General features: G+C 51.7%; 1 protein-coding gene across 5 annotated transcripts in view; it reads left to right on the top strand.

Moving 5' to 3' along the window:
• Positions 1 to 20,710, top strand: part of RNF123 (ring finger protein 123) — a 47,874-nt gene that overhangs the window by 20,847 nt on the left and 6,317 nt on the right. For 3 of the 5 annotated variants that reach the window (XM_039558919.1, XM_039558918.1, XM_039558920.1), the window contains 11 exons: positions 40 to 147; positions 2,790 to 2,967; positions 3,939 to 4,013; positions 4,417 to 4,504; positions 4,763 to 4,850; positions 4,975 to 5,059; positions 5,880 to 5,906; positions 12,141 to 12,280; positions 12,431 to 12,619; positions 14,130 to 14,205; positions 14,374 to 14,458. In XM_039558919.1, coding sequence (XP_039414853.1) covers positions 40 to 147; positions 2,790 to 2,967; positions 3,939 to 4,013; positions 4,417 to 4,504; positions 4,763 to 4,850; positions 4,975 to 5,059; positions 5,880 to 5,906; positions 12,141 to 12,280; positions 12,431 to 12,619; positions 14,130 to 14,205; positions 14,374 to 14,458 — 1,139 coding nt within the window. The remainder of the gene's footprint in view (positions 1 to 39; positions 148 to 2,789; positions 2,968 to 3,938; positions 4,014 to 4,416; positions 4,505 to 4,762; positions 4,851 to 4,974; positions 5,060 to 5,879; positions 5,907 to 12,140; positions 12,281 to 12,430; positions 12,620 to 14,129; positions 14,206 to 14,373; positions 14,459 to 20,710) is intronic. The other 2 variants (XM_039558921.1, XM_039558922.1) reach the window with 1 other exon arrangement.

Genomic DNA, 20,710 nt, shown 5'->3' on the forward strand with positions numbered 1-20,710 from the left:
GCAGTGACATCTGCCCTCACATCTCTGCACTCTTTTCAGAGGAGAGACATCCATGAGGAACTGCTGAAGAGCCAAAAGGTCTTCTCCGAGAAGCTCAACCACCTGAGCCGGCGCCTCGCTTGGATAAATGTCACCATTTATTCAAAGGTGGGCAGGAGCATAACATGAGCAGCTAAAAGGAGACCAGTGAGCCTCTGCATCTCTGCTGCTTGGCTCACATATCAGAGGTGTCATTTTCCTGGTGTTGAAGCAATGTCAATGATCTCTGGGGCTTCTTTTTCCCTTGTTGTGTATCAGAGACTCCTATCTAGACTTGGCCCCTCTCCTGTACCAGGCTTGGTCCCATAGTTTTTGTTAGGACACAGCCCAGTCTGATCTGAGCTGTGCATGATGCTGTGGGCTTTCCCTTAGGGCACTGCAGACAAAAGTGTGCAGGTCAAAGGGAGATTCAGTTCTCAAGACATGTCAGAGGATAGAGGCTACTGTGGACCATTACCCTGAGCTATGCCGTGTGTCACACGGGATCTCACTACTGCAGCTCTTCTGGAATCTGTGGGATCCAGGTCAAGGGGTTCTTGTTCAGGTGTTCTTCTCTTCTTCACTTGGTTCCCATGCAGAGAGTGTATTCTGCATTTACTAGTGCAGTGGCTATTTGCACAGGTTGTCCCTTTCCCCCCAAATTCACCATTTTCCAGGATAAAAGCTCTGGTCTGTTTTCTCACAAGCAGTTTTTCTGATTTTTTCCTGACTTCCCTTGCCCATTGCCTTGCCATTTCTCTCTTTGTGGCTTTTGTGTGTCCCAGGATGTAAACAGGGAGGGCAAGAAGAGTTCTTAATGATGAACGTCTGGCAGAGCTGCAGTGGCTGATCCTGAGTCATGAGCTCTTTGCTCTTCCCCTCCTTCCCTCCTGAGCAGAACTGCAAGGCAGAAGCTCTCCAGCTGCATTAGCATAGCCTGTGCTTGCCAGAAAATAATCCTTTCTTTCCAGACTGCTCTGGAAAGGCTGGGGGGCATCATCAGGGTGCACTGCAGGTATCACTGTGCTGGCCCATGCAGAAGCACTATTCATGTCTCTAGATGATCCATTGTCATACTAAACCAGGACTGCAGTGTCACCTTTCCTGATGAATCAGCAGCATCTGGGAGTGAAGGTTACAGCCTTCCCTGTTTGTGGCTTGTGCTGCTATCCTGGCCTGTATGGCCCGCAGGGAAAGCAGGAATGTGCCCTGGGAGCCCAGTGAGCTTGCAGAATGTGGCTGCACTGAGGAGCCTGTGCCTTCAGGGCTCCACCTCACAGTCGTCTCAGGTCCCTGCTTTTTCCCAGTGGAGATATCCATCCAGCAGCTCCTGCATCCCTGGGAATTGTGTGCACTAGAGGGTCACATCTGTATGAGTGTTGCAGGCACTGCTGCTGCTGTTGGAGAGAAAGAGCCTGGTTCTGTCTAGGGGCGAAGTCCTGCTCTGTGCTGAGGTGTCAGAGCACGGCAGAGGCTGCTCCTTCCTCGAGGGAATTAGCCACTTGGTTTATTCTGAGCCAAGGGATTCAAAGTTAGAATAAAAGGGAGTGCTACAGCTTAAAAACACTGTTAGTTTTAAAACACATAATTCTGCCTTCAAAACATCCCTGTGGGAATTACAGCTTATTTTATTACAACACTGTATTTATCTATCTCATTGGCTAATCACATCTTTGTATCCTTCTGGTGTAGGCTTTCTTCTAGCTTGGCAATACCTGAAATGATGTTTGAGGTTATCAAGTCTTAATAAAGCCAAATACAGCTTTTTTAACCTTAATGTTGTTCTGCACAGTTGCTTTTTATCTTGAAAGTAACAGTTTGGCTGAGATGTGAGTCAGTGTTGAGAAAAAGATGTCTGTTAGTCAGTTTAGTTGATTTGTACTAGTTCAGCCTAATTTACGGAATAAACCCATGAAGATCTCCCAAGGATGGTAACAACATACTTTAGAAAAGCCATTAAGCAAATGAAACGTCTTATCTGCACCTCTGATTTTAATTTTTTCTTAAATTAGAAGTGTAACCCTTCTCCATCTATTTTTATGCAAGTGGCTATTGCTTATGCTGTTTCTTGGCATTGCAGGATCTGAAATAATACTTCCTCTTTTTATGGCTTTGGTGGCGCCCATTTTTATAGCTTAAAGTTATGTAGATGCCCTTAAATTTCCTGATTTTAATTTAGGACCCTCTGATTTTTGTTTAGAGAGACAAGAGGCTGATGTTCCTCAGGACAGTAAATCCGGTTGAATGGCTGGCACAGAACCTGAAAGGCTGTGGCTGCCTATTGCAAAGATCTGAGTTGGTGTGAGCTTTCAGCCTGTTCCCATTTAATCCCTACAATGGACCAGCTTTCTTTCCAGCAGATTTTTGGAAAGTGCTAGTGTCTGCTTTCCTTCAGGGAAAGGATTCAGCAGTCTCCTTGAAATCAAAATTCACGTGCTTGTTTGCCAGGCCTGTGTGGTTGCATATGCCCTAGTAAGGAGTAGTGCTTGGAGGGTCTCAAGGCCTGGTGAGACAAAACCATCACACTGGTGAGGGTTGTGCTCTGAGCTTGTGGTTGGTGTAGAGACCTCTGATTGTTTCTTCCAGCTGCCGCTTCTGTGGCTTTATGGAAAGAGCAAATGGCACAGATCTGCTTGCTGAACTTAGAGCAGTAAGATGTCTGAGCAGCATCTCCAGTATGGGGATGTTTCTGAGGTCTGAGTGTGGTGCTGGTTGTTGTTTCTCCAAAGAGAAGCTGTCAGCTGAATGGGAATTGTGTTCTTTCTGGGCAGGAGAAGATGCAGGATATCTACTGGCTGCTGCGAGTGTGCATCCGCACCATCGAGCACGGGGACAGGACGGGCTCGCTTTTCGCTTTCATGCCGGAATTCTACCTCAGCGTGGCTATGAACAGCTACAGTGCACTCAAGAACTACTTCAGCCCTGTCAACAGCATGGAGGAGCTCCCAGGTGATGTGGTGGGGACAGCTTCCTGATTCTGGCCTGATAAAATCTAAAGCAAGCCACATCCTTACGGTGAAGCAGTAGTTGGGCATCTTCCTTTCTGTGTCCATTCCTGGTTGTGATGTGCTGCACCAGAGCACTGCCTGACCTGTGGTCACTGTGCTCAGGTAGGGAGCCCATGCCTTGTCTGAAGGTGTCACAGGGCTGGCTGTAGTAAAAATCACTGGCTGCTATGGTTTGTGTTTCCAGGGAGGTATTAGGAATGGGCTGGGGTGCTGTAAGATGTGATTGCTTCAGCAATTTCTACCACGGCCTTCTGGTTTCTGGGTGGGAGAGGATGTGCCATGAGTGCAGAAATTGGGTCTGCTTTCAAATTCCCCTGGGATTTGGAGATGTTCCTATGGAGATGACAACCCACTTGATGCCAAAAGTCTGTGTTTAGGTGGATTCCATCTGTGCACATTCTGTGCTTTCCTGGCTAAATGACCTCGCTGAGCTCTTAGCAAATAGTTCCGTGCTTTCCAGAGCCCATGAAGGCAAGAAAAGCTTCTATTCCCACCAACAGGACATAGCTGAAGTGTTCAAATCCATAAGTGGGGGCTGTGCCTGCTGTTTGGGCAACAGCAGAATTGAGCAGTAGCAGATTTCTACAGGGCCTGCAGGCTAGACATGGCTTTTCTGCATAGACCTAGGGTGTTCTTTGTGTGCACCACGCACCTCTTGCTTGCCATCCAACTCAATTGCATAGTTTTATCTTTCCCTGGATAACTATTTCAGACTCTGCAGACTGAGGTGAGTGGCTCTTCTGGAGGTGAACGTGTTTTCCCAGCTGTTTTGACAACTAGACACACAACTAAGCTGCGTTTAGCTGTAGCAGAAATTCATTCCATGGCCTGTGCCGTGTCCACGGAAGCACTGGGACTGCAGGGCTGCCCCCCAGGCCGTTGCCATGACCCTGCTCCCTCCTTCTCTTGCAGGCTACGAAGAGACCCTGATGCGCCTCGCTGCCATCCTGGCCAAGCATTTTGCTGACTCAAGGATTGTGGGCACAGGTAAGGCTGCATTCCTCTGCTTTGGGGTGATAATGTCACAGATCTGGCCAGTGCCACTGCCAGTTGCTCACCAAGCTTCTGTTGGGATCTGTCTGCTGAATCTGTTGAGTGCTTATGCCTCCACATTCAAAGTAAGGTTGGACATTGTCCTTGTCCTGCGTATTGCAGGGGTGGATACATGACCTAGGACACCCTTTTGAGAGAGGACTCATGTCCCAGTTACCTCCATGTCCAGTCTGGGGTTATTCCTTAGCTGCTCTAGCCTAAGCATGCTCTCCATGTCAGCAGGGACAACGTGCCTCTACAGGAGGGCCAGTCCCTCCTGGCCACTGGCATTCAGGTGCTCCCTGATGTGCTGTGTGTCCTTGGGTGCCTGGCCTAGTCCCTTCTCATTCCTCCTCAGACATCCGGGACTCCCTGATGCAGGCGTTGGCCAGCTACGTCTGCTACCCGCACTCGCTGCGTGCTGTAGAGAGGATCCCAGAAGAGCAGTAAGTGCTGCCCTGCCTGTTCCTGGGGAGCTGGAGCAGGGCTGGGGTGGTGGCAGGGCTGGGTGAGGGAGCAGGAGGGCTGCCAAGCACCAGTGAGGGTCCACAAGTTGCAGCAGGGTGATGGAGTTGATTTGGGAGCCTTCTGGCACCCTTACACCAGTGGTTTTGCTCTGCCCCAGCTCCACAGGTCCTACTGTGTGTCCTGTTCAATCCTCTGTTCCCAAACCCTGTGGGCTGACCTGTGTCCTTGTCTGGCAGGCGGATCTCCATGATGAAAAACCTCCTGGCTCCCTATGAGCAGCGACCCTGGGCACAGACCAACTGGATCCTCGTCAGGCTGTGGCGGGTGAGCATCCTGCAGCCCTGCCCCTCTCAGCACCTGGGGCTGCTGGGACACTGAGCATTTCACTCTCCAGTAGCAGCAAAACTGTTTTTCAACCTCTAAGATCTTTCCTGACCTCTTTTGCCAGGGCTGTGGCTTTGGGTACAGATACACACGGCTCCCACACCTGCTGAAAACCAAGCCTGAGGATGCCAGCCTCCCCAGCCTGCAGAGTGAGTGGGGCAGGGATGGGCACTCAGGGCTGTGGTGGGTGGTGAGGGAGGACCAGCCTCTTCCTTAGCAGCTGTCCCTACTATGGGCCAGGCCAGCTGTTGGGATAGCTGCCAAAGTAGGGTGTTCCTGGCCAAATATCCAGGCCTGGTTTTTACAGCCTGGCCATTCCCAGCCTCTCTACTGATGATTCTTGCATGCCAGATGGAGAGTTAGATCCATCATAAATAGGGGGTCTGCCCTCCAAAGGAGAGAAGAGAGGCCCAGGACTGCATCCTTACCAGAGTTTTACCCTGAGAGAAGGCTCTGTGATGTGCACAGTGAAAAGCTGCTGTGGGGAAGAGTTGTCATGTTTGCCAAGCCCTGGTACCCTGTGAGAGGGAGAGGGTGCCCAGGGAGACAGGGCGCTGGATAAGTTTGCAAGCAGAGGGTGTTTTATCCTGGCATCTCTCAGAGCCTGGCAGAGCCTGTCCTGCCTTTGGCACTACATTTTGGTTCTCAGCACTGTCACTGGGATGAGGGGTTTCTCAGCTCTAGTGTGGCTGAGGAAGATGTGGGGAGGAGAAGTTGCCTTTCTTGAGCTGAAGAGTATGTCCCCAGCTTTACCTCCACAGGTTCTGGGCCTGTATGGATACATTCCTGATCCCCCTCTGCTGTAGAAAAGGCTTTGTGCCAGACTTCACTTCTGGAGAGCTGCACAGGGATGGGGGACAGAAGGGCAGGTGGCACATGGAGGTGTATGCTGAGCCCCATCCAGGAAGCTGCCTGTCTGTTCTAACAGCACTCTTGTTCTCTTTTCTCTCTCCTGCTCTTGGTGCCCAGGAGATCTCTCTGTTGCTAGTTTCCAGAGTAAGTTTGTTGTGTGACCCTCTCTTGTCTGGTGGAGTAGCTTTAGAGAGTTCCCTGCTTCCCCTCTTCTGCCTAGAGAGACCCTTCTTTGTAGGCAGGGAGCTTCACAAATGAGTGTTTTCATCAGTTCCATCCCTGCGAGAAGCCGGGGGGGCTGTGCCCATGTGTCAGTGTCTGAGGCTGCATCATGGACTTGCTCTTGCACCTGTTTTGCCAGGGTTACCTCTGGGGTCAGAGCCCTGCTGGAGGCTGTGCCAGCCTTGGGTTCCTCTCATCCTTGGAGGCCGATGGAGAAGCCCTGGCACACATCCAGGAGGGACCTTGTGGCTGTCTCCCCTCACCCTCCTACTGCACAACCAAGATATGGAGTGGCTGTCACCAGTCCTGTGGGGTGGTAATCGAGCTCGCCCCATCCCGGGGAGCTCTGGGGCAGGAACAGTTCCTCAGCTGTTGAGGCCTTGCTCCACACATCGTGTGGCTCCGCACAGTCTGAGCCCGGAGTGGGCCGTGCTGGCTATTGGGGACTTACTCTTGGGAGGGCTATTTTAAGGCTCAGCCAAATCAATAATGAATGCTGATTTAATTGAAGAGGGACAGGGGACTCAGAGGTGTCCTTGAGATGCTGCCCAGAGAAGGAGGAGGAGATGACCCCCCCTCCCCTTCACACCCATCTGTCTTCACCTTGTTGCAATTTGAGCACGGCAGAGACAATGGGACAAACTGCTAAGGAAATCCCCATTTGTCTGGGTCTGCTGCTGCAGGCCAGTCTGAATGTGGGCAAATGCCTCTTCTCTGGTGCTCCAGCTTTGTCCTGCTTTTGAGATGCTTCCTTGGAAGACTCTGCACAGGTGGGGAAGGTTTGCTCGTGCTGCCTCACAACATCCATGAATCACACAGAGCACAGAGCACCTGGTCTCCGCTGCCTTTTGCCTGTGCTCACCGCAGGTGAGCAGTGGATGCTGCTGCCTGGCTTAGCCCAAGAGGGGCAGAGGCTCAGAGAGGCCATTCGTGTCCCTGCTTGTTCCCAGAGTTACTCCTCAGCTCCCGTGCAAGCAGAGCTCTGCCTCAGTTTGGCTCCTGAGAGCAGATGGGGCTGCGTTCAGAGCTGAGGTAGTTGTGCTCAGTGGGTGCCGCAGGGACCTGTTTTGCTTTCACCATGGCTTGTAGGCAAGGCCAGCTGCTGTCCTGGCACGCACAGCAGGAGCAGCAGCAGTGGCTCCATGCTGGGCCCAGCCTGGCTTGGAAAAGCAAGAGCTGCAGGGTGGCTTCATGTTGTATCACAGGGCTCCTCTGCCCCAGGCCTTCTGCCCATGCACCCATCAGGTGGTAGAGGGAGCGTAGGTGGGACCATGAGATAATCGAGCTGAGATGTTGTGCAACATGGGCCAGAGAGTTCACCCACATCCCCTTCCCAAATTGCCTAAGCTAAAGAGAACTTTCAGGAGGAGATCCCGCCTTGATCTGACAACACCAAAAGCATCAACTGGTAGTAGCTGAACTGTCTGAGCCCTTCGGATGGTGATTGCTTGTCCTCAGAAGTCCATCACTTATGATTCCTGATGGAAATCACAGAATCATAGAATGGTTTGGGTTGGAAGAAACCTTAATGCTCATATTGTTCCAACCCCTTGCCATGGGTAGGGATGCTTTCCACTAGATCAGGTTGCTTCAAGCCCCATCCAACCTGGCTTTAAACACTTCCAGGGATGGGGCATCCATAACTTCTCTGGGCAACCTGTGCCAGGGCCTCACCACCCTCACAGTAAAGAATTTTTTCCTGATATCTAATCTAAACCTGCTGTCTCTCATGAGAATGAAACCATTCCTTCATACCTAACCTCACCTTCTGTCTTCTACTGCTGCTGCTCTGCCTTTTTCTGCTTTACAGTATTTTATTCTTCAGAAGCACTTGTGTACCAGGGTAAACTCATTTCTTGGTCTTTTTCAGTGGTAAAATACGCGTGGCCTCTGTGCCTTATTCAGAAGGGGTTTTGCTTTTCTGAGCCCTGTGGGGTGTTCACCCTCGCCATGTTTTTAGCAGCCCCAGAGGTTTTGGTGTCATGCTGGTGGGAACCCTCCCTGATGTGCTGGTCATGGAGCCAGAACTTGCATTAGCTGGTTTGCCAGGGCTTTGCTTTGGAGGCACATATGGATCCCAGGAGCACTGGGCCATTCTGATGCCTCACACTCAGCCTTATGGATGTCTCATCCCCCAAATGCTGCCTGCTTTCCTTCTGCCTCGCCCTGCAGCCTTCCTTTTGGTTCTCTCTAAATGCATCTCTGAATGGGCGCACTGACATGGATTCACAGATACATCTGGATCCTTTCAAAAACTCAGATTAGTGTTGGGTGGAGCTGCTTTGCTTCTGAATCTGGTCCATTTGGGGTTTTCCCCTTCTGTGCTCAAGCTCTACTGTAAATGCTGCTGTGTCCAGAGACCCCCTCGGGCTGCTGACCAAGAAGTCTCACAATTAGCCCTCTTATAAATCTTGCTGGGTCATTAGCAAACTATAAAAGTACATAATTACCTTCCTGTAATGAAAGTGTGTGACCCTCCTTCTTTACCATTATCTAGTAGGAGCACTTATTGAAGGCTTCCACTTCGCCTGCTTTATTAATTTTTAACTCTCTCTAATAATGGGCTTCTGCTACTGTTAGACTTTCTGCCATTACTACTTCTATTAAATAATCCTGCTATATTTTTTTCCTATAGTTGAAAAAACTTCATATTACCATGGTCAGTCGAGGATGGTTTTTATGTCTTCTCCATCTATTACCCCTTTTCTCCTTGTTTTTGCCTACCACTGGCTATGTTTGATTAGGTTCACTTTACCTCTTACATTTTAACTTACTGTCTTTGCTTCATCATGCTCTCAGTGGCCCTTTTAACCCAGGTGTTTGCTGGAGCCCTGGAGCTTTCTGGCTCCCTAATAATCTTCTTAAAGAGCTCTGTTTTTATTCACTGGTTCCCCTACCTAGATTTTCTTTTCCTCTATTTTGTTTATATTTTTGCAGGGAAGTTTTTGTTGTGGAAACATTGAATGTATCTATAACCCCTTGGTTCCACGCTCTGTCACCCACATTAAATGTATTGAGGTCAGAATTTCTGGCCTTGAAAAACTGCCAATTTCTGTTCCAGTGACTGATGTTTATCTGTCATAACGAAGGCTAAGCCAAGATTGAGTGGCTTTTGTATTAGGGAGGTACAAATTTTAGAAGCATTAATGACTTACTAGTTCCAGCATCAAGAAAGTAACCCCATCACTAGTATCCACAGACTCCCTGTGAAGTGACATCCCTGCCTACAGTGGCACATAAGGGATGTGTCATTGCCCAGGAGGGCAGTGGTAACTGACGTGGGTGGGAATGTCCCAGCAAAGGTGAACATACTGCAAATAAAGATGAACACAGCACCAGGACTGGGTTTTGGATACCAGTAATGATTACCTCACCTGGGAATTCATGCAAGGGATGAAGATGGTTTTGTTGTATTCCAGGGCTTGCACCTTATGTTGCTTTCAAAGAGTAGCAGTGATTGCAGCATCTTTGGATTCAGAATCCTCTTGGGATCAACAAAAGCCAAGGAAATCACTATTTCTTGGTGTTAGCTTTAAAACCTTCAATAAACCTATTTACCTGTGGAGAGGGTTGACAAAAGTTTTTAAGTCATAGTCTGGCACAGTCTGCCAGCAGCAGGGAAAGCATTTAAGAACCCAGAATTGTAGGTTTGGAGCAAACTCACACCACTCATTGAAAAAAGACCATGAGGAAATAGTCATTGGCTAAAAATCAGGATAAAGCAAGTTATTACAAGCATAGGAGTGTCCTTCAAAAAACCAAAGCTGCCTTCAAATGAGGTAAACTCTGGCTGGGCAGTTCATCCTGAGGTCTGTCCTGACTTGCAATGTTGGTAAAAGAGGCTTTGGCAAGAGACCAGCTGGACAACATGCAGAGCTCTTCCATGAGGAGTGGTGATCCCTGCCTAGAACTGCTTTGGTACTTAAAGGCTGGAAAGGGAGTAATACATCAGCAGTTTTAGTAAAAAGCACTTTCTACACACTGAAGGGAGGCTGGGGAAAAGAAGGCACAAAGAACTTAACGCTGCAAAAAGACCTTCAAATTCTGAATGACTGGGAGAATGTCATGGATGGAATTCAGCGTCACCAAGTGTAGAGTGGTGAAGTAAGAGTGTGCTGTGCCCCTTCATCCATCACTGACAGAGAAGACAAGGTGTGCTCCAGCATTGACTCCTGGGCTTCTCCATTTGTGCCTCAGGACAAAATTCAGGTTCTTGAGGGTTATCCTTGAACTGGCATCCTATTGTAATCTTTTAGAGAAGAGCAGCTTGGTGTGCAGTCCAAGGAACAAATTACACAGCAGGAATTATGAGGAAAGCAAAACAGAACAAAACCAAAACCACATTATGCCTTTGTGCAAATCTGCCATGCAGTTGTGGTTTGGATGCTGCATGTGCTTCTGATTCCACCTCTGCAAAGAAAACCTGGAAGAGATGTTGGGCTTCAGGAAGGGCTGGTGAAAGGGACAAAGATGGGACAGTTTCAGTGTGAGAAACTGCACTAGCTTGGGCTGATCCTGTTTAAAAGACTGTTGTGAAGGTCTGGAATCACAGCTAGCTGGAGGAAGTGACTGGAGAGGAGAATCTTGCTGTCTCTACCACCAGAAGGAAGGGGTTGCAGAGAATAAATATTAACAAATAAAGCGAGTAGTAGCCAAGCGCCAATCCAAATTCCTCCTGCTACACACAGCTGAACTGTGGAATGTTGCTCTGGGACACGTTTAATGCTAAAGGCTTACACAGTGTCAGAGGACACTGGGCAAGAAATCCCCAGAGGACCAATAAATATGTAAAAAGGATGTCTGGCTTGGCCAGTCCCTGAGGCACGTGTAGCCCGAAGGCTGGGGTGGGACTAGGACATCAAAGACATTTGTTTTGATGAAACCCCTCCCAAAAATGAGCTTTTAGGCAGGATCAAAGCCAGGGCACCAGCCTGCCTGGGGTGATTATGCACTGTGAGATTCAGCTCATGTCCTCCATAATAACAGAAGTTCATTGCACTTGCTAGTGGGTATTCACAGAATAATTTATCCTGTTCCCATTTCAGATGACGGTCTCCTGTCATCTGTCTCTGGCTTTACTAATCCCAGCTAACAATCTGCCTGTAGTTACGCCTTGCTTCTTGATCCCTAGGGATGTGATGGAAGTTGTCTTGTGTCTGCTTTGCCCATGCTGGCCCTTCGAGTAGGCTGCAACCCCAGAGAACTTCTGCAGTCGCAGCACAGCTTGTTCCTCTGGGCATGGCAGTCCTGGTGCTGCCAGAGTTTCCACCTGCTCTTTCTAATAGCTTCTAGTGGAGGAAAATGTAGGTAGATTGGGGTTTTTCCCAATAGCTGGTGAATCTGTTTAAGCTTTTTCTTTCCAAGTCCTGAATTTTGGGTTGAACTCCAGTACCCTTCCCTTGTAGTACTGAATGTTTTGTGAGCCTCTTGCAGACAGTGGGTCCTTCTGCTGGTGAGAAGCATCTGTCCCTTTTGTGCCCCCTTCCTTTCTCTGCCCATCCATGGGGGCTGGTGTCCCACACAGCCCTGACTGTGTTTTCCAGCTGCTGGGTCTGACCTCATCTGTAATCTTGATAGTGAGGAAGCCCAGAAATGCCATGTAACCAAGGGGATGTGTCTGTGCTCGGGTTGAACCTGGCTGGGGAGTGTGGGCAGCTCTGCCTGAGGGCAGAACCAGCCTCAGCTCCATACAGAAGCCTCTTGGGGTGGGATTTACTGGATACCTTCCTCTCCAGATGCAGGCAGATGGGCACAGCCATGTGAGGCCAGGGTGGCTGTGCTGGCTCTGGGCAGCTGGTGCCACACTGGTATCAGGAGCAATTAGTGCTGAGCTGACCATGGGCCTCTGCAGAGCTGAGCAGGAGGGATGCTGAGCTGCAGGGCAGTACTCCTGTACACGTGGGCAGCAGCGAGCATGGAGGGCTCTTCCCTGTTTAATTCAGGCTGGCATTGCAAAGAAGTGCTTGGAGGCCCAACAGGAGCAATCGCTGCTCAGAACAGTCCTTGTGCCAGCTCCCAGTGCCCTGCTGTCTCTGCTTACTCTAAGGCACAAGCCAACATTTCCCAAGCCCAGGACTGGTCTCTCAGCCTGCCCTTGCCCCTCACTCCTGGCTGCCCTGGGACCAGGCCACTGAAGCTGTCACTGTCTGGTTTCAGAGCCGTGTCCATCCACCTTGCTGCAGCGGCACATGGCAGACCTGCTCCGCAGCGACCGCGACCTGGCCCCCAGCTTCCTCAACAGTGTCCTGAACCAGCTGAACTGGGCGTTCTCTGAGTTCATCGGCATGATTCAGGAGGTGGGTGTGCACCAGAGCTGTGGGATGCGGCACTCAGTGGGTGCTGTGTCCTGCACGCAGCAAGGCTCAAGGCACAACTCACTGGGCTGGGGGTCGCGGCTCTCCTTTTGGGAAGGGGCACCTTTTTAAGCTGTCTCCATTGCCTGGCAGATCCAGCAGGCAGCAGAGCGCCTGGAGAGGAACTTTGTGGACAGCCGCCAGCTGAAGGTGTGTGCCACCTGCTTTGACCTGTCAGTGAGTCTGCTCAGGGTGCTGGAAATGACCGTCACGCTGGCGCCGGAGATCTTCCTCGACTGGAATCGCCCGTCGTCAGAGCTGCTGCTTCGGAGGCTTGCCCAGGTATCATCCTGTGTGAAGAAGCAGCATCTGGAGGGCTTCCCTCTGCCCTCTCTCCAGATGTGTGGTGAACTGGGGGCTCCTGCTGCAAGTGCTTTAGTACCTAGAGCTGCTGTGGAACAAGTGGTGCTCCCTAAAATCTTTACACATCAACTGCTCCCCTCCTTTGCAACTGGTCTGGTCGCAGCTGATTCCTACCTCTACTGGGAGGGAGGGGGACAGCTGCTTAAATCTTCTTTATGAGGGGCCAGTAAATGCTGAATTCTCCTGTGACAAGCAGTGTCATGAAGTCTGGCGAGGAGGTGTGGTACATCTGGGTTAGGAGCTCTGGAGAGCATAGCTGGTTTCACAGGGCACGCACTCCAGTGTTTGGGCAGGCATCTTGGTCCTTTATCCCTCAGTCCTAGAACGTGGTAAAAAATGTCTCCATTTTCCTGCCACAGTGACTGGGACAGCCCCATTCCAACTCACAACATCCCTTAGTCTCCAGTAAATTAGTTTCTTCTCTAAAGCATGAGCAATCCTGGAAAGCGCTGAGGGCAGGCTGCCCTCGTACAAGCTGGACTGGTGGAGAGCAGTCAGATGTACATTAGCAGTACCCCAAAGGCTGAGACTCAGGGCTCTGAGCAGATGAAACAAAGCAAGGGGTAGTGGGATCTGATACCGTAATCATGAGGGAAGTGCTCAGCTGGGTGAGGAGGAGAGTGAGGGGCCCTTAGCAGGTGACGTAGGCAAGCTGGGGAACGTGCAGCAGAGAGTGGAGTGCTGCAGCTTCCTCCTTGCTGTCTGGTGCTGTTGTGAAGCCGTGCCCCACCACTGACCATGCCCACAGAGGGGTGCTGTGTTCTGCTGTTGTGCATTGGGGCGCCAGGAAGAGGGATGCTGCATTTGAGAGATGGTGCTCAGCTTGCAGCGGTTATGTCAGGCCTGGAGCGGTCCCCATTCCTCCCACTGGGGGGTTGGGTGAGAGCTAATGGTGGCTAATTAAGTGTCTTCACAGCTGATTCCACCTCTGCAGATTGCTCTCTGCACTCACCCTGTGCTTCAGAGCTGGTAGGCCTATCCTGCTGCGAGCTCCAGGCAGGGCAGGACCTGGACTGTGCTTCACCCTGCTGACATTGCTTTTGCCCACAGCTGCCAGCTCACTCTTCACAGGCTGTGGCTGTTGGGGGACTGTACCTTCTCCTTGCCAGGAGCTTTTATCTGCAGAAGTAGCTTGGCTTCTGTAGGTGGGAATTCAGATTTAGATGGAAGGCACTGACATTCAGGTGTCTTTACCTCAGAGTGACCCTTCCCTGGGTGGTTTTGGTCTGGTACAACCACTGTGTGTGGTACCACTCCTTCCATGCCAGGGCCAAGCTAGGTGTGTGTTGTGAGCCTCCCTCTGTGCATCCACCAGCTCTCAGGCACTGAGCCTGAACTGTAAGGACATGCTGCCCCAAAGCTCTTTGGATGCTGCTCACAGGAAGGCCCATCCAGGACATAAAAACCCTCTCTGCTTTTCCCTACACAGCTGTTGAACCAGGTGCTGAACCGTGTGACAGCTGAAAGGAACTTGTTTGACAGAGTGGTCAACCTCCGTCTGCCGGGTGAGTCCACTCTCCACGGAAAACGTGCTGGGAGCATGCCCTTGGGAAGGGAGGGATGGCTTGTACCAAAGGGCAGTGCAGAGCTGCATGGGATCAGACCTCAGACCTGCCCTGCTCTGCCTGTCACACAGTGGCAGAAGCTCTTACCTTTCTCTTTTGCTTCCATAGGGCTGGAGAGCGTGGACCATTACCCAATCCTGGTGGCTGTGACAGGGATACTGGTCCGGCTGCTGGTGGACACTGATGTTCAGGGGTGAGCGGCTTTTGCCTTCCAAAGCACGGGCTATCTATGTGTGGCACTGCTCTGGGTGCTACAGTGGGGCCATGGGAGGTGTTGCAGGAGCAGCATGGGGTGTGGGGACTAAAGCGAGGTGAAGCTGATGTGTGTGCAGCAGGCAGAAACCAAAGAGCCACATTCCCTGGAGAAGCTGCATCCCAGTGCTACTGCTGGGTGCAAAGCCCCTTGCTGTGGTGGTGGAAAACCCTTGTGAGAGGTGGCTGTGAGATGTTGTACTGAGAGCACGTGTACTCCTTCCTCCTTGGGATGGGGTCTGGCACTGTGTGACAGGACAGCTGCTGTTGGAAGTTGTGGGTACTGCGTGTGATGGAGCTGTGCTGGTGTGGTGACACACACAAAGTGCTGCAGCACACAGTGATGGCTGGAAGGAAGCTCATTGAAGCTCCTTCACCCTGGACTCCTCTCAGGAATGCATCAGAATGTGTGCAGAGCTCTCTGGCTGCCCAGACAGGTGCCACAAAGGTGAGACAAGTCTTCTCCAGTCACTTGGGTGATGCTGATTTTAAGATGAAACAAATCTTGTCTTTATGGTAGCCAATTATTCAGAGAGGCAGCACTGGGGGAGTGATGTGGCTGGACAAAGCCACAGCTTTGTGTGTCTGTGTCTGCTTGTACTGAGTCCTGCAAAATAGACTTGTGCTGACACTGAAGCCCTGCCTTTGCTGTCTCCCAGTGTCATATGCAGGTGCCTTGCCTGGTCACTGTGTGCTGTAGGACTGCTGTAGGACTGTAGGAGATGGGGCTCTTCTGTCTGTGCTGTAGATCCTGCTTTTTTCATGTCCGGAGAACACAATAGTCTCTGGCTTTGCAGAGAGCAGAGTCCCATCTGGCCGAGCGGCTCAGCCCTGCAGCCAGTCTTTCAGCTTCTTCTCTCAAGGACTCAAAGATATACACAAATATATCTAATTATAACCTGCCTCCTGTGGCTGCTGCACCAGTCTCACAGCCCCCAGTGTGACAGTGCCAAAACCTGGGCCCAAGGTCATTGATCAGTGGCCTTTCTGGGCTGTGAACAGAGGTGGATTTTGCTCACCCCCAGAACCTTGCTCCATGGAAAGGGCAAACATCATGAATTTGATGCCACAACTAGACACTTCTTCCTGAAGGGAAGGGGGAGGTGATAAAACAGTTCCCTGTCATGCCAGGATGAGAAGTCCTTCCCTGCCTGTCTCTCCCTTGAACAGCTCTCCCAGGCCAGGTCACTTGTCAGGTCAAAATGGAGAAAGGTTGTCCCTCAGTTTATCAAACTCCAAAGAGTGCTGGGGAGATGGTATCAGTCACATCCTTCCTAGGCTGCAGGGAGTCCTGGGGAGACAGAAAGCTTCCAGACTCTGTCCTTTCCCTGAAAAGCCCGTTGTGCTTTGGGTTTGTGAATTCCAGGCAGCCAGTGTCATCACCAAGTGGCACTGTCCCCTGTGTGCCAACAGCATCCTTCATGCCTTGGGCTGCACCATTACAAACCAGAGGCACTGTGCTCTAGGGAAGTGGCAAGTCTCTGATGTTCAAGGGCTTTGTAGTCATTTCCCTGAGCACTGGAAAGGAGAAATAAATGCAAAATAGTAGAATGATGCATGAAAAGCATCGTGTCCTTAAGGTGGACCTAACTGAGCGGGAGAAGCAGAAGGCGGAATAGGAGGAAGCCCAGGTAAAAATATCCATAAACCAGAATTCTTCTGCGTGATTTTGCAAAGCCGTGCACTAAACCTGAGGTTTGATACGTCAGTGATCTATAAAAGGCAAGCAAATGTTGCAGGGGAGCCATTGAGGTCAATCAAGACAAAAGAACCAAGGGAGGTGGCTTGGAGACCCTGCACTGCTGCCTGAGCAGAGGGGGTGGCAGAGATCAAAGGCAGAGTATGTCATGGGGAAGGGAGAACTGAGCCCCCACCCTCTTGGCAGTGCTCTGAATTGAGGACTGGGTGTTGCACCCCACTCACAGAGTGCTTCTGTTCCGTGCAGCCACATGGAGCAGTGGCAAACAGAGATGGGATGGAGAAAACCAGCAGGTGTGAGAGGAACCACTGGGGCTTTTCTGCTGCCTGCATTCCTCAAGGGCTCAGGCCTGGTTTCGTGCTCTGTCCAAGGCACCATCACCACAGGGTGCTGAAACCTGGAGGTGCAGTCACCCAAAACCCAGAGAGATGGTGCGTATCAACAATGGCTGGCCCAGAGCACACCACTGGGAAGCATCTGTCTCCAGGTGAATAAGAGGAATGGAACGGGAGAATTCAAACCTTCCTCGGGTCTGTACACTCCCATGGGAGATGATTGCCATGGCTGAAGAGATTTAAAGGGTCCTGTATGTAACCAGGCTCTCCAGAGCAGACCTGTTTATGTGAACTCATGTGTAGACAGCTTTTCTTTTTCCTTTCTCCCTCTCAGTGCAGCGAGCAGGATAACAGGACAGGCTTTTGTCCTTCCCCAGAAGGACTCTGCCTGGGCAGTGCTGAAAGCTTGTAGAAATCTCTTCCAGGTCCCATTTGGTAACTCCCAGATTGCCAGAAATCATTAGCAGAGAGATTTTCCAACCCACATTTGCATGTAGGAGCATCCCTGTTGGAATTACCAGGGACAGGGCGACCCTGGCTGGTTCCCTGTGAGGAGGCTGTGCCCCAGAGAAGGAGGACAGGGACAGGACCTTGGGAGACTTCCTTGGTTTGGCTGTGTTTTTTCTGGTTGCCTCTAACCCAGCAAGCAGACGCTGTGCCAGGCACTTGGTTGGAAGGTGCTGCAAACATCTGGGCCATAGGGAGCAGGCTCATCTGGTAGTGAAGGAATGAAGTCCTGTTTATGGGGTGAGAACATTGCAGTGGGAAAGGAAGTAAGTAAGTAAGTAGAGCCAGAGCCCTGCCAACTCATCCAGTTGTGTTACCAGGCTGCAATCAGATGCCTCAGTTGATCCATCTTTTGCTGTAGTCCCTGGATGGAGCAGGCTGTGCTTTTGAGAGAGCAGAGGTGCATTTCCTTGCTGGGTCAAGCAGGACAGGCTGATGCTGCTCATGGTGAGCCAAAGCTTCAGTGCCTCCTCCCAGCCCTTGGGTCTGAGAGCTGTTGGGCAGCACTGGGGAGTCTCAGGGGCTGGCAGGGCCGAGGGCAGGGATGTCCCTTTGCTCCCTCTGCCAGCCTTAATGACTGAGCAGGGAGGAGAGGGAAGGCAGGATCTGCCAGGCTGAGCCAGGAGCTGGGCTGAATCCATGCCACAGACCCTGGCTGTCTTCAGGCAATATCATCCTCCCGTTTGTCGGCTTGCTAAATAATTGAGCAGATTTTCTATTAAGCCTCTATCAGAGTGAGCTAATGGAGCGGCGTTGGCCAGAGCTGGTGTCAGGATCCTGGCGAGAGCGAGTGGCAGGGGAAGGGGTGAGGCCCAGAGGTGAGGCTGTGGTCGCCTGTGTGTGCAGGCATGCTGTAATCAGGACGGGCTTTGTGGGAAGTGAGTGGCCATCCCAGAGTGGAGATGAGCTGTGTTCTGTCAGGGCAGGGCCACTGCTCTGCTCCTTGGGCTTCCCCCGTACTCCCTCCATCCCTTCAGAGGCAGGGAGGTGATGCTGTCGGGGTGAGGAGAGGGCTGGGGCACATGCAAGGAGCCAGTGAACCAATCTGTACAGGACAAGTCCTAAAGAACCTTCAAGGTGCTTCTCCCAAGGACTTCTGCATGAAGGACGGAGAGGACAGAAGGAAAAGCACTGTGCTCACCGGGAACATGGTGGTACCAGCCATCAGAGCACAGAACGGGGATCCTGGACCAGAAACAACCATGCTGAGCCAGTGGGATGCTGAACAGGAGCCAGTGGGACCTGCCAGAAGCAGCACTGAGCTGGTGTGATGTTGGGATATTTCTGTCTGGATCTCTGGACTCTTCTCCTTTGCAAACTACAGATGGGAGCAGAGAGATGGGCTGGGAGGAGACAAAGAGGTGCCCAGGGCAGAAGTAATGTACTGGTGAGCAGAAGGGTGAGGAGGCACAAGACTGGGTGGAAGAGGAAGGCTAAGAAGACTGCTCAGTTGCTAAATGAACAAATGCTAAATCCCCAGGGTTTTGGGATGACCTCCGCTTGAAAGATCAGAAGATCCCAGCCTGCAGGTTCCTAAACAGCCTGGCCACCCACCTGTGTGCTCGAGTGCTGCTGGGACCCTGGGGGCTTGGCTGCTCCTGTGGACATGGTAGTTTTCTGCATAGTTCCAATAAAACTTTGTAATTACTGATCCCTTAAACACTAATGCTCTCTCAACAGTGTTGGTGAGCAGGTTGTGGTGGAAGGAGGGGCAGGAGTAGACATTTCATGGACCAGTCTAAAGGAGTCCTTGGTACCTCACTCTAAAGACTCAGAAAATGGGTGGTACTCCAGTTTTGCAGTGTGTAACATCGGGGTGAGTGTGAGCCAGAGCACGGAAGAATTATTAGCTCTGGCCTAGGTTTTGTGGTTGAAAAAGGACTGTGGTCAGTGTTTTTACAAGCTGCCAGCTGCAAGTGCTGCATCCTGAGTGATGGGACTGCCAGGGCTGGGCTCTTGCAGCCCCTCTGGGCTGTCAGGCACATGCTGGGAGGCTGGAGCAGGCCTTGTGCTGGTCAGCACCAGGCTTTGCTGATTTGAGCTCTCTGGAAAACTGTGAGCATCATAAGGAAAGGATCCAGGCCCCCGCCGTGTTCATCATGTGTTCATCCTTGGTGACAGGAGGACAGGATGGGACTGAGATTCACTGCACCCTTGTTGTCCTAGCTGAGGTGTGAGGTGCCAGGGGAGACAGGAGTCAGTGTTGGACACTGGTCCCCAAAGCTGGTCCTTACCCCAAAGCTGGTCCTTATCCCTGCACACACTGGCACAGGTCCCTGTGTGCCAGGGCCACCAAGCTTTGTGCTGACCCATTACTTTACCCTGCAGAGTCAAGGAGCAGGAGGGAGGTGTGGCACGGAGCCAGGGGTGTAATGGTAGAGATGGCTGCCAAGAGAGGACAGTGTATTCCTTGGGGAACATCCATTAGGTTTCCCAACTCCTGCCTGTCAGAGAGGCTTTGCTCCTGTCTGTTCTTCCTTGCTGAGATGTTCTGCCTTTCAGGCTGCCTAATGAACTGCTTCGACAGTCCAAACCGCCTTCCAGTGCTCATTTGGATCAGCAATGTGGTGTGGGATCCTTTCTGAGCATCAGGAATGTGTGAAAAGCAGCAGCAGGACTTTCCTGGGTAAAGGCAGTGGGATCCCTTGAGGGCAGCACGGATACAAACCTGAGAGAGCAAGCCTCAGCTTTCCTGCAGAGATAGGAGAATTGCAGCCAGCCTAGAAGAACTCTCCTGGGCTTTTTCAGGCTGGTGTGGCCCTGAAAAAGCCCCTGGGAGCTTTTCTGACACTCCCTGAGCTTTCCCCAAGCTTCAGTCATTATCCTCAGCGGAGGATGCCAGTTTGCAGGAGCACTAATGCCTGGGAAGCTGGTGTTGGCAGTGGAGAAGGGGAAGATGTTCGAGGAGACAGACAAGGATGGTAAGGCAATAAGGGGTGGGTAACACCCACTCCTGGTGCTGAGGCCCAGAGCAGCACTTTGTCTTTCCTTCTGGAGGAAGATGTGGTGCTTAGATATGGCACATGCTCTGGCATGGGCTTTGCACTGTCTCAGCAGATCAGGTCACACTTGGATCAGTGCCCTTGACTGGTTTGGGCCTGGGTGCAGTCAGCTGCATCTCTTCTCTTTCCCAGACATTCCCAGGTCAAATTCAAACCTTCCTTCCCATGTCGTCCCTGCCTGGGTGCAAGGCCAGGGGTGATGGCAGCACCTCAGCTCCACCCTCAAGGTGCCACTCACCTCTGTGTCTGACGCACCCCATCACCCCCTGGCAGCCCCCGGTGTGGCCGGCACGGCGTCCTGGGCCCATCAGGACACTGTGCTAACGTGAGGTGACAGGGCCAGCGGTGGCGGGTGTGGGGAGCGAGGGCACAGGCCAGCGGGGCCTGTCACTGCGCATCCGTCACCTCCGCCAGCCGCGGGCCACAGATCGCACGGAGCTGTGCAAGGTCACTGTAAGGAGCGGCGCTGGAAGGCCGGGCTGGCTCAGGAGAGCTGCTCTCCCAAACACTCTCCCCTCCTTGGATGGCGTGGGGGGGTGGTTTTAGCAATTTATTTGGAGGTAAAGTCGAGTTTTTGCTGGGATAAAAGCGGCTTGTTTCCTGGCCGAAGAAGTCGAAGGATGTGTGCTAATGTGGTCCCAATGCCACAG

This window comes from Corvus cornix, chromosome 12, assembly GCF_000738735.6.
Source record: "Corvus cornix cornix isolate S_Up_H32 chromosome 12, ASM73873v5, whole genome shotgun sequence".
NCBI lineage: Eukaryota > Metazoa > Chordata > Aves > Passeriformes > Corvidae > Corvus > Corvus cornix.